Below are 13,141 nucleotides of genomic sequence, written 5' to 3'. Positions count from 1 at the left end.
AAAGACGCACACCAAACTCAAACTATAAACAACCGTGCAAAAGATGTAAATTCGAAAACATAAGCTAACAAATCCAAACACAACACGTACGAATCCCACCAAGATCCCCAACCAAACACATATCAATTCATAATGAACATATTTTAGTTGTTGAAGATATTAGACATAAAACCCAAATTTTCCTTTTCACTTTTCAAATATTTGTTTAATCCAAAAAAAAAAAAAAAAAAAAAAATTGAATAAATACAAAAACATTGATTATAGTCATATAGTCATGTAGTCGACCCTATAAAATAAGCGTAAGAGAGACGGAAAGGCGTGCTTCCCATCATCTTCCAGACAAAAAGTAGTCCGCTTTCCCACAAAACTAAAATTTAAAAGGGTTTTGAGAAATAAATATAGAAACTCGCCGGTGAAAACAAGGAGAGGAACTCGCCGGAGAAACCGCTAATCTTTCTCATCGATGATCCCGTCATCTTACTACACATATAATAAATTCAAAAGCTTGCCCTTCACTCGATGGTTCTGGGTTTCTGACTGATCCTAGGGTTTATCTAACATCTTTGTTTTTCTGGATTTCAATTGGTCGTAGATATACACATACACTGCCTTCGAAACCGGCGGTGGTCGGGGTTTTGCTAATGGATGGTAGTATGACTGACCCACCGTTAGTGGATGCCAAAGAGAACAAATTCTTAAAGGGTACTTTCGCTGTTGTCGGAATTATGTCTACTCTCGTCATCTATGGTGTCTTACAGGTACGTTCTGTTTAACCAAAAGTTACATTTCTGTAATCGTTTGTATACATGTGAAGACGAGCTGAGTTATGTGGACAATTTGTTGTAAAGTTAAATCGAGTACACGAAGCTTAAATTTAAGCTAATTGCAACTACATATACGATTGATTTTGTTCAATCTGAAGAGAAAAAACTCTAGAAATTAGGGGAAACGAGGTTTTGGATGTTATATAGCATTATAGCTGCAAGACTGATTGTTACCATTGGCATTTTTGAACATACAAAAAGTCGAATCCTTTGCTTTAAACTCACTGATTTGAATATACGACTACTATAATGTTCACAGTGTAAGATTCCTCATTCATGAATCTTACATATACCAGCATTCATGCTTGCATCTCCCATTACCAATTGTTGATGATGTTTTTCTTCTGTCAAGATGTTTCATTTGGTAGATTGAATGATCTTGATTTGAAAAAAAAGGGGAAACAGAATTGAAAAAAGAGATGATCATGATCCAACACTTTGTGTAGTGATTCATTATTAACACCTGTTCTTGAATCTTCATCTGCAGGAGAAGATTATGAGAGTTCCATATGGTCCAAACCATGAATTCTTCAAACATTCATTATTCCTTGTTTTCTGTAACCGAATTACCACTTCTGCAGTATCTGCAGTTTTCTTACTTGTAAGTTATGAACATTCTTCAACAAATGCAGCATTTCATAAAATTTCTTTCACTACATTTACATTCTTTTTATCTTATCTAATATCTATCTTTTATTTCCATCACAGACAAGTAAAAAAGCTTTGGATCCTGTTGCTCCAGTTTACAAGTACTGTATTGTATCAATATCTAACATACTAACTACAACATGTCAATATGAGGTCATATGTTCTTTTAATCCTTGATTCTTATTATCAATAACAAATCTTTCTATATATTTATGCTTACATTTTAACATTCTTGTTTTATCTTATATCTTCAGGCTCTTAAATATGTTAGCTTTCCTGTTCAGACCCTGGCTAAGTGTGCCAAAATGATACCAGTAATGGTAAGTTTCAAAAGTACAATACTACCCTCCAAAAGAAAATAAAAAAATAAATTACATTTTAACATTCTTGTTTTGTTTGTAGATTTGGGGCACATTAATTATGCAAAAGAAGTACAAAGGGCCAGATTATTTTTTGGCTGTACTGGTTACCCTTGGGTGCTCACTATTTATTCTATTCCCAGTAATTACCTTTCTACCCCTCCTTGTCATTTTGAAAAAAATTAGGAGAACAAATGCTAATGAATTTATTCTATTTCTACCCTTTTTGTAGGGAGCAAGTGAGTTAACTCCTTACCACAAAGGAAGGGAAAGCACAGTGTGGGGAGTGTCCCTGATGATTGGTTATCTCGGGTAGGGGTAGTTTGGTAATTTTACATTTGTTTCATCAATCATTTTCCTAATTAATCCAATAAATAGATAGATAATCAGTTGGTTAGAAGGTGGGGGTAGTTGGGTAATCTTACATTTATGTTGATAATAAATTTATATGTAGCTACTTTCTACCTTATTGTTACCTGAACTTAATTAACCTTAAATGATCAGAAAAATCATCATTATAATTTAAAACATATCTGTTTTTCGGAAACATTGATATTTTTATTTATTTATTTTAATTTCTCAGGTTTGATGGGTTTACTAGCACATTTCAAGATAAATTATTTAAAGGATATGATATGGGAATTTATAATCAAATTTTCTACACCACACTCTGTTCTTGCATACTCAGCTTAACTGGTAAGCAATTTATAAAACATTTTTTAAAAAATTTTTATACAGGAGATTATTGGATTATTATTTTTATTATTATTATTATTAATTTTCTATTTTGGTAGGTTTAATCTTGCAGGGAAATCTTCTCATGGCAATGGATTTTGTTTCTCGCCACAAGGATTGTTTCTTTGATGTTGCATTGCTTTCAACTGTAAGCCATTTTTACCAAGGGCAATTTTGTAAAAAACACTAAAATTGAACCTCTCACGTGTCAAAATGTGGATTTTTTTTGGAATACCATTTTTTAATCTCATAATATGTTTTTTCTTTAATTATTATTGCAGGTTGCAACAGCAAGTCAATTCTTTATCTCTTACACAATTCGCACATTTGGAGCTCTTACATTTGCCACTATAATGACCACTAGACAAGTAAACAAATATATATATATATATATATATATATATATATATATATATATATATATATAATTATTTATTTATTTATCTTCCTTCATATTTATACTCTCCATTAACTTTTTTTTTTTTTTTTTTTAAATAAAATTTTGTAGTTAGTGAGCATTCTGCTATCCTGTGTGTGGTTTGGCCACCCCCTTAGTGTGGAACAATGCATTGGAGCTGTAAGCATCCATTTACACCCTTTTTTAGACCTCATTTGTCTGTCAAGGGCATTTATGTCTTTTGTCTAAATAAGTCTGAGAGTCTCCCACCTTGTTTCACATTTTCGTGAGAAAAAAAACTGAATTTTTTGTCCTTTTGACATCATACCATATGACATGACTAGACAATCTTTCTAGGATGAGACGGGGGTATTTATGTCATTTTCACCTTTTTGGGTGTGACAAAAATTTGAAACTTTTGACCCATTGGCATGACAAGGGAAGACAAGACAAAAAACATAACAACCTCTGTATTGCTATTTTTTATGATTATGATGAGAAGGGCATTTATGTCTTTTACTAATTTTTTTTTTTCAGGTTATTGTTTTTGGGTCTCTTTATGCGAGGGGTTTCTTGAAAAAGACTCCTGAGAAACCCTTGCCCTCAATACACAAGTCAGATGAAGAGGAAGCAAGTGTTCCATTGAAGGTGATTGCCTAAATAACAAAAGGGCATTTTTGTCAGAATTTGGTAAAAAGATTTTTAGATACGGTTATGGTTGACCATTATACATCGGGTTTTAGCAAATGCTACCAATAGAAAGACTTTTTTTTAGACCATAGAGATTTAAGTGCACGTTCTAATTATCTTATGGTTTTCTTTGTTTTTTCGGTTTAAAAGTTTTTACTTCTGAGGTAGATAACTAGATATGGACACATGAGACTTGAAAACGTGTTTTGATTATTTTAATTTCTGACTTTATTACTTTGAGATTATAGGGGGTGATCAAATAATGCATTGGAATTCTCTTGATTTGTTGTTTAACTTAGAAGAACAAACTATTGTATTTAGTTAACAAAGCCTTAAAGTTGATCAAAATATATTCCAAGTTTTTAGGGTTACAGTATGTTTGGCAAAATTAGTCGGAAGTTAAAAGTTGGAAATTGAAAGTCGGAAGTTGGGAAGCTGGTAGCTGGTAGCTGAAACTATAAAATGTGTTCAACAAGAGAGTACTTGTACGTGTTTAAAATGTGTAAAACGAAGGCTTTAGCTGGCGAGAGTTTAAGCAATACTTTATATTTTTATTTTATTTTATTTGACTTAATAAGGTACTACACTTTGAAAGCATTGTACTTTTCCTTATAAGTAAAATGAAAGTTATATGCTATAATTGGGTAAAACTCACTAGAACCCGTAGAATGGTCCCTTTGAGAGAGAGAAGCGAGAGGTGCCATCTATTATGACGATATATTTTTTTTAGAGCAATCGGTATAGGTAAGTTATAACGCCAAATATTATGTGTCATCTCAATCATAACATCATCATAGGGGAAATGGTGTTCCCCATGTTATAACAAGTTATGACAAGTTAAGATGTAGAGAGAGAAAGAGAAAGAATGGAAGAAGAGTGATTTCATTGGCTTAATCTTCCGTTGCAAAATGTCATCACAGCAACGAGAAACATTAAGACACCAATGGGGAAATGATGTTTCTCATGTTATGAAGCTGTTAAGGCATGTCAACGTAGGTAAAAACGCCGTTGTTTAGTCCCATACCCACTCCTCTTATAAACTTTATCCATGTAGCGGTGATATGTACCTAACAACTAAAATGAAAATAAATAACAAACATATTGTCGGTATATATAAAAATTAAAACGTTATAAGTGATGAAGTACTTGAAAAATATCAGTAAATTACAGTTTTGGTCCTTATGTAAACTACATTATCATAACAAAATTCAATGCAAATTCATTATCTTTAATTTATTGCTGATAAATTTAATTTTTATAGTGCTTGTGTTTGATTTTTTTTAAGAGAAAATCTGTTTTTGTGTTTTCGCAAAATATTGATGTTTTCGCATGAACCTACTTATAAAAGTAGGTTCATGCGAAAACATCAATATTTTGCGAAAACACAAAAACAGATTTTCTCTTATAAAAATCAAATACAAGTAGGTTCATGCGAAAACATCAATGTTTTGATCTTTTTTTGATTTTTTTGACTTTTGTTGACCGATTAATCCCGCCAAACCTGATTAATGTCTTAATCCTCGACGGTTGGAGAACGTTAAGCGATTAATCACGATTAATTGCCGATTTCTGCAACCATTATATATATATATATATATATATATATATATATATATATATATATATATATATATATATATATTTGTTTAATTTTTATTTTTTCACTTACATTTTATTTATTTATTTATATTTTTTTATTATTTAGATTTTATTTGATAGTTTTTTGAATATATTGTTTAATATTTTTTACATTTATTCTGTTTATATTTTTTAGATTTTTTTTGAATAATTTTTTCTAGTTTTTTACATGTTTTTTTAGTACATTAAATTTTTTTTTGATGTTTTGTTTATATTTTTTTAAAATATTTTTTGTAAAAAATGTAAAAAAAGTCATTAAATGTGAATATTGTTAACATATATTAGGTATAAAATTACTTTTTAATAGGTATAAAAATGAATAATAGTTGAAAATACATATAAAAATATTAATTATATACAAAATTGCAGCTTTAAGTCACGCCTTACAAACGACGTGGTTCGCTAAGGCTCGAAAAAGCTTGAGGCTTGACATTGCTGTCAAGTCACGTCATACGTTATTTAGAACCTTGGCTAATATGATTCTTTGTTAGAGGAGTAATAGACCTTACAAGGACGATGGTGGTGGCAGACTGTCAGGAAGGAAGCAATGGTGCAAGTCGTTCACAGGGACGATGGAGGCAGAAGCGATTGGGGTTAAAATCGGAACAACTTTCAATTGGAAGGAGACGGAGCTTAGGGAGGCAACGCTGGAAGGGGATGACGAATTCGCCGGGAGGAAGAGGGAGGAGGGACACAGATCATGTCGCACCCGGAAGACAACAAACAACAGGTCTCCGTTTGCGAGGTCGGAGGAAGATGACAGGCTTTGGGTGGTCGTTGCTAGCAGGGAGAGCATGGGAGAGGGATCACTTTTCTTCAATCTGTGGATGTGTCTTCAGTAGGGCAAAATTGGAATTGAAGGTGTTGATAATCTTTTGTCCATATCCTTCTCGTTTGAAGAGGGGACCGAATCAGTGAATTATGATGGACCGAATCCATATCTTGGACCGAGTCCATGACTTTAAAAACAATATCAAACATGCTAAACTATGTTTTTTGGACCCGATCCCCTTTTGGACTCGGTTAGAACAAATGTGAACTTTTGACAGGCATTTGCAAATCAAGTCAGGACAAATGTTAACTTTTGACACTCATTTGCAAATCACACCTTCAAAAGTATTTATCATAAAATTTTGAATCTTTTTTAGCAAGTCTTTGAGCATGAATACATATGATGCATGTGTATTCTTCACATTACGTCTGGTTTATCAAGAACACAAAAGCCAAGGACACGAAATGATTTCTGGAAAATTGCATCTCGTTCACCATGAACACAATATCCAAAACCCGTATTCTCTCTCTCTCTCTCTCTCTCTCTCTCTCTCTCTCTCTCTCACTATGAAACACACACACAAACACAATTTGAGTTCTGGAACACACACTCCCAACACAAGAACTCATTTTGTTTATTGATTTGTTTTTTAGAAATCATTTTATGGGTTTTCAATTTTCAGGTTTGTTTTTCAAAAAAATTGGGTTTGTGTGTGTGTTTGTGTTCTAAAAATCAAGATCTCATGTGTATTCTTGGTTTGTATGTGTTCTTGTGATTAGATCGTCTGAAAATTTATGTTTGGCTGGAGAACAATAATCTTGTTGAAGCTGTCATAAACACAAAAAACCAACTAAACCTATAATAACCCGTCATAATGATATTTTATGAACAAGATATATAAATGTAATGGTGGTATAAAAGACATAAATAACTCAATATATATACATAATAAAATTTATTTATAAATCATTAACCTTAAAAAAATGCTGAGTAAAAAAGTTCTAGTAATACTCTAAAGAAAGGCTTCCAGTGGATAAAAATTTATATACAGGACGATGTTCAAATATCACCATCCGAATCTTTGTAATTCCAACCTTTTATATTTATATTTGATATATTATGTTAAATAATGATTCGTTTTAGTATTTTATACATGCTTAAAAATTGAAATACCTAACCAATAATGGAGACGGACAAGTGGACAACGTGATGTCAACTAATCTTTTTAAAACTAAAATATGATCACAACATATTTATGAAATATGTCAATGACATCTTCAGTTATTAAAAAAATGCTAAAAAAGTAAAAAACAAATAATGTTATTATTTATATATATATATATATATATATATATATATATATATATATATATATATATATATATTTACTACTTATAAAAGAAATCTAACTATTTCTATAAATAGATTGAATATAATAATATTAATTTTTAAGACGTCCAAACTATTAAGCTTGAAGTACAACCCATTTATAATATAATAATATTAAAACTTTAACCTTATCCTTTATCCCCTAAAAATCTCATATCAAATTAATAGAAAAATTAATTTGCAAATTGAACCCGTCAATCTCAACATTTCATCCATTTGAAGCGGTCAATGTCAACAATTTATAGAGGATCTTTTTTCTCACATTGGTAACAAGCCATCTCATAATATTTATCTTTGTAATCCCTTCAAAGTAAGAAATATACGCACACTCTCTCAAAGAACCCTAACCAGTAACCAAGACAGTATAACCACCACCACCACAGCCGCTCTGCCTCCTTCCGCCTTCAACCAACCACTATCACGACTACCGCCATTCCTCTCACCCACGGCATGAACTTTCTTTTGGACATAACATTTTTCTTTAAAAAAATATCGTTGAAAGAAACTATTTGTCCCCGCTGCTGTGCGCGGGTAACGGCTAGTATATATATATATATATATATATATATATATATATATATATATATATATATATATATATATATATATATCGTTAGGAAATCAGACGATACTTGTCAAGATTCAGAAAAAATCTGATATCACTTACCAAGTTCTGATGTCCCTTGTTAGACAGTAATGCGGATAACAAACAAAATGAAAAATACACAAAGACATAGTATTTATGTGGACATGTGTTCATGGGCAAGAGAGGTGGTTGGGGGGGGGGGTATTATTTCAAAGTTCTCAACCAGATGTTAAAAATACAATTTACCAGAGATTCGTCTTACTCACTAAGGATACAAGATACAAGACACAAAAAGACTTAGCAAGCATCCCTATCTATACTTGAAAGATAAGACCTAAAACCCTAATGGGCGAAGTCCATTGGCCCATAAACCCATGAATAGTGTCAATCAATTATAATCCACCATGAAGAATCTTCTAGAACATTTTTTCATGTCATACAACACATGTGTATCAACAACGCACATGATGGACCATCTTGACCATAGTGATGCATCATAATGCATAGGTGACGCATCATAAATACTAATGGTCAAACATCCATCATGTTGGCATAACATGGTGTATTTCTTGAGCATCATCTGTTGGATTAGGTGTCCAAGCCCATCACTATAATCGGTATGTACTTGACCCGATAGTAGCATAATCCTTTTGGGTTGCCTTCACCATAACAACTTGACTGGATGAATTATGGAGAAAGAGGTTAAGTGTGATTTATTAATATATTATAAGAATAATACATTAATTGAGAAATTATATTATTTAATTAATGTTGGTCAAGATATATTTTGGAGTTAATTTAGTGATCAAAAATTAATTAAATTAAGGGGACTGATATTATAATTATAAGATAATTGCAAGATGGGATGTTGACTCCTAAAAGAAGGAGGTGGATGAATTTTATGGAAGCCCATAGAAGAATTTATCCATAAGGGCCTTCTGGAAGGATCCACTAGACTGTTTACGGCTTAAGCAATCAGATTAGGATTTTGATTGAAACCCTAGAAGCTCATCTATATAAAGATGTGATAACCGTCAACTTTCGGTCAAGTCAAAGTTAAATAAGGTCAACAAGTCAAACCAGTCAACTCAATTAACCCTTGTATATTAGGGTTTACATTATGTTTACTATTGCATAACATCCTATCTTAATGCAAAGTATCACTTTGAGTCTTCACGCGTTCAAAAAAATTCTAAACCCTAATCATGGTAAGTGACAGAACTACTCGATAAAACGTTATTACATATCCTCCGGGGGCGTATAACACTAATAATGAGGCTTAATGGGGTCTACAAACCTTGCATTTCGAAGCTAAACACTCACAAAGGTCACAAACAAAGTCTCTCTCAGTCTCTCTCGCTCTATCTCTCCCAAATCTCTCTCACAACCTCTCTCAACTTTTTATAATCACTCGTGGCATCCCGACCCTTAACTTAGTCCAAAACCGCTCAAAACGGGAAGATTATTCGAAAATCAGCAAAAGGGGGCGAAACCTCTTAGGAACTGAAGCCAACTCAAGAACTGAACCTCCATTAGAAGTCGAACCCTAGGAAGCGAAACTAGTAAGAGCCGAAGCCGAAGGTTCCTTTCGGACCAAGACCCTGGCGAGCCGAAACAACTCTGAGCGAACCAAACCAATGAGATCGAACCCGAAGCCGCCACATCTTCACATTCGCCTTCACTTTCGGTTCTCATTAGCTGATTCACCTGCGACACCTACAGACTGAACCCTCCCTCTCGGTTCTTAAGGACCGAACCTCGCAACTTCGCCTCTTGACAGTAACCTTTCACAACCAATCTTGCCTTGTTTCGAATCACATTTCATTCCTTATCCATCTTGTTCTTGAAAACCCACTTTAGTCCAACCAAAGTAGCATCCTTTGGTGTTGGAATTAGTCTCCACACTTTGTTTTGTTCAAACTCATTGAGTTCGTCCTGCATTGCCTGTACCCAATCAAAATGATCAAGTGCAGTGTTGATTGTCATTGGTTTAACCTTTGAGACAAACGAATTAAACAAAATTCCACTTTCGAGAATAGTGCAGTTTGTTTCGCTTTCATTTGTGACTGTGTGAGTACCCTTTATGTTGAATCACCAATAATTTGTGTTTGTGGATGATCTTTGGTTAATTTGGTGAGAGGAAGGTAATTAGGATCATATGAGGGATCCAGTTCAACATTTACTTCTTCTTAGAATTCTGACTGAGTTTGATTATCGTATGTATTTGTATTCTTCCCCTCGAATGATGATACTTCTTCAGCTTCAGACTCAGAATTCTCATTTTGGACTTGACTTTCAGATCGACTCTCCCCCTGGAATGGTGAATCTTGGTTATTTGGAGAAGATGAACCCTGCCCCTGAACATAAGAACTAATTTTTGGAGGTTCGATTGAGTCAGACTGTTTGGTTGCTGTCGGTTGATCATCTGCCATTTTCTTTGCTGCCTCATCGATTATCTTCTTTAGGTTGTCAACCTTGTTGTCTGCAACTTGGGATTCAGAGTAAATAGCCTTTTCTGGTTCATCAAATAGCAACATGTATTGCTCAAAGAGATTTAAAATTGGTACCGTAACTTGATTGGATTTTGGAAATATTTCCTCCACAGAACCTTCGGTTGTCGTTAGTTTCTTAACGTAATTATCATCAAATGTGACATAGTAGGCCTCTTCAATTTTCTTTGAATGCTTGTTCAGAACTCTATATGCTTTGGAGTTTAAGGAATAACCTAGGAAAATCCCTTCATTTGCTTTAACATCAAACTTGTTTAGGTTCTCCTTTGAATTGAAGATAAAGCATCTTGAACCGAACACATAGAAAAACTTTACATTAGGCTTTCGGTTGTTCAAGATCTCATAAGGAGTGATGGAGAATCATTTGTTGAGATAAGATCCGTTCTGTGTGTAGCAAGTAGCAGCAATGGCATCAACCCATAAATATAGAGGTAGAGAAGTGAATCAAAGCATGGTTCGGGCGGCTTCACACAAAGATCGATTTCGCCTTTTGACAATTCCATTTTGTTGTGGAGTAAATGGAGCCGAGAAGTTGTGAGTGGTCCCCTTTTCTGCAAAAAAATCTTCAAAGTCTTTGCTCTTAAACTCCAACCCGTTGTCGCTTCTGATATTTCGAACTACATTTCGTAGTTGAACTTCTACCTGCTTGATAAAAAGTCTAAGATTGGGAGTGGCTTCAGATTTCTGTCTCAAAAAGAACACCCAGGTAAACCGAGAGAAGTCATCGACTATTACAAGTATATACCTGTTACCACCAATGTTTTTGATTGAGGATGGACCACATAGATCAATATGAAGTAATTCTAGTGGTTCAATTATTTTTGTATTGACTCGAGAAGGATGACTTTGTCGACTTTGTTTTCCCATTTCACATGCAGTACATAAGTTTTCTTTATCAAACTTCAGAACAGGAAGACCTTGAACATGATCCCCAAGCACTAGCTTGTTGATGTCTTTGAAATTAAGATGGGAGAGTCTTCGGTGCCAAAGCCAAGTATTGTTTAAGTGAGCTTTCGTTAGCAAGTAGACATCTGGTTTTCCTCGTATGGGATTTAGATTCAAAGGTTACATTTCTCCTTTTCTCTTTGATTTCAGCAGAATGTTGTTTTTCTTCTTTTCAGTAATCTCTGAGCCATCATCATCGAACGATACTTTTAACCCTGTGGCAACCACTAATTGAGAAACACTAATAAGGTTGTCTTGTAAACCTTCTACGTACGCCACTTTTCGTATTGAGAAATCACCATTGGTGATCAAACCATAACCTTTGATTGTGCCAAAAGAATTATTACCATATTTGACACTTCCACCATCTTGAAGGGAACGAAATTCCATCAGCTCTAGGGATGAGATTTAGAACCGGAAAACCGGACCTGAACCAGAACCGTTAGAGCTAGAATATATAGAATCGGTTCCGGTTTTGGGTTTAAAAATTGACTTTATTCGGGTTTGGGTGCATCGGGTCCGGGTAAACTGGGTCTAAAAACCGGAACCGTTGTTTGGAACCGGGACCACTTTTAGGACCGGAACCAGTTTTTTGTGAAACGTTTAAAACATGCATATCGCATTCGTTTCAACTCTGATTGACATGCAGTTTTTTCCAACATGTGTTTTAGAGTTTTTACATGATTTTAGACTATAAATTTGCCATTTTTTGTTTTATATTCATTGACTTACAGTCCTTCAAAGTCGGGATATCAAAGCTGAAAGTTTTTAGTTTTTCATTTTTTTTTGTATTCGGTGAAAGTTTTAAAACATGCATATCTAATTCATTTGAAGTCGGATTGACATGTGCTTTTTTCCAACATGTAATTTATAGTTTGTACATGAGTTTAGACTTTAATTTTGTCATTTTTGGTTTAACATTCAATGATTTACAGTCCTCCGAAGTCGGGATATCAAAACTAAAAATTTTCAACTTTTCACCTATTTGTGTTTGTAATTTGTATTATGTGAAAATGTTAACACATGAATATCTCATTCGTTTAAAGTCGAATTGACATGCAATTTTTCTCAGAGTGTATTTTAGAGTTTGTACATTATTTTAGACTATAATTTTGTTAATTTTGGTTTCATATTCAATGAGTTACAGTTCCCTAAAGTCAGTATATGAATTTGAAAATTTTCAAAGTTCAACCCACTAAGTAGTAAGTAATTACCAAAAAATTCCCGTTTTTCCGGGTTTTCCGGTTCTAAACCCACTTTATCCGGTTCCAACCTACCCACTTTGATGTTTCCGGGTTTCCCGGTTCTAGACCCATTTTATCCGAAACCGTACCCAGAACCGACCCGGAACCAGTTCCTGTATACCAGTCCAATTTCCGGTTCTATAAAATCCCGTTAACTGGTTCCGGGTTTTCTGGGTCCGGGTCCATCCAGTCTGGGTTTGGACCCACTTTCATCCCCACTCAGCTCTTCATTTCTTCCTGTCATGTGACGTGAGCAACCACTGTCTATGTACAATTCATTGTCGAACTACTCGTCACGCATAACCTGCCAAAAATTAAGCAGATTTAGGAACCCAAAGTTTCTTGGGTTCTTGTGAGCCTTTTTACAGTACAGGGAATTGTAAGAGAAACGTCAACTAAAAATG

General features: G+C 33.9%; 2 protein-coding genes across 3 annotated transcripts; one reads left to right on the top strand and one right to left on the bottom strand.

Annotated features, from left to right (window-relative positions):
* Positions 1-305: 305 nt before the first annotated feature.
* LOC145048164 (UDP-galactose/UDP-glucose transporter 5-like) lies at positions 306-4,252 on the top strand. Of its 2 annotated transcripts, none has more exons than XM_078996597.1 (12): positions 306-758; positions 1,312-1,425; positions 1,533-1,625; positions 1,727-1,792; positions 1,875-1,973; positions 2,064-2,143; positions 2,415-2,527; positions 2,626-2,714; positions 2,848-2,934; positions 3,075-3,143; positions 3,501-3,611; positions 4,020-4,252. In XM_078996597.1, the coding sequence occupies exons 1-12, from the start codon at positions 642-644 to the stop codon at positions 4,068-4,070; spliced, it is 1,089 nt and encodes a 362-aa protein (XP_078852723.1). In that variant the 5' UTR covers positions 306-641; the 3' UTR covers positions 4,071-4,252. The 2 variants fall into 2 exon arrangements, with proteins under 2 accessions (XP_078852723.1, XP_078852724.1); XM_078996598.1 differs by lacking the exon at positions 4,020-4,252 and adding an exon at positions 3,902-4,014 and having other exon boundaries at positions 307-758.
* A 5,607-nt stretch (positions 4,253-9,859) lies between these two features.
* LOC145046857 (uncharacterized) lies at positions 9,860-11,883 on the bottom strand. Its single transcript, XM_078995117.1, has 3 exons — positions 11,618-11,883; positions 10,291-10,834; positions 9,860-10,117 (listed from the first exon to the last, which is right to left on the bottom strand). Exons 1-3 carry the CDS (start codon positions 11,881-11,883, stop codon positions 9,860-9,862), a joined length of 1,068 nt encoding a protein of 355 aa, XP_078851243.1.
* Positions 11,884-13,141: the final 1,258 nt, after the last annotated feature.

Source organism: Lactuca saligna, chromosome 5 (genome assembly GCF_052625555.1).
Source record: "Lactuca saligna cultivar CGN05327 chromosome 5, ASM5262555v1, whole genome shotgun sequence".
Lineage (NCBI taxonomy): Eukaryota > Viridiplantae > Streptophyta > Magnoliopsida > Asterales > Asteraceae > Lactuca > Lactuca saligna.
The sequence above is the reverse complement of the archived record's forward strand: the minus strand, read 5'-3'. Positions and strand labels throughout refer to the sequence as shown.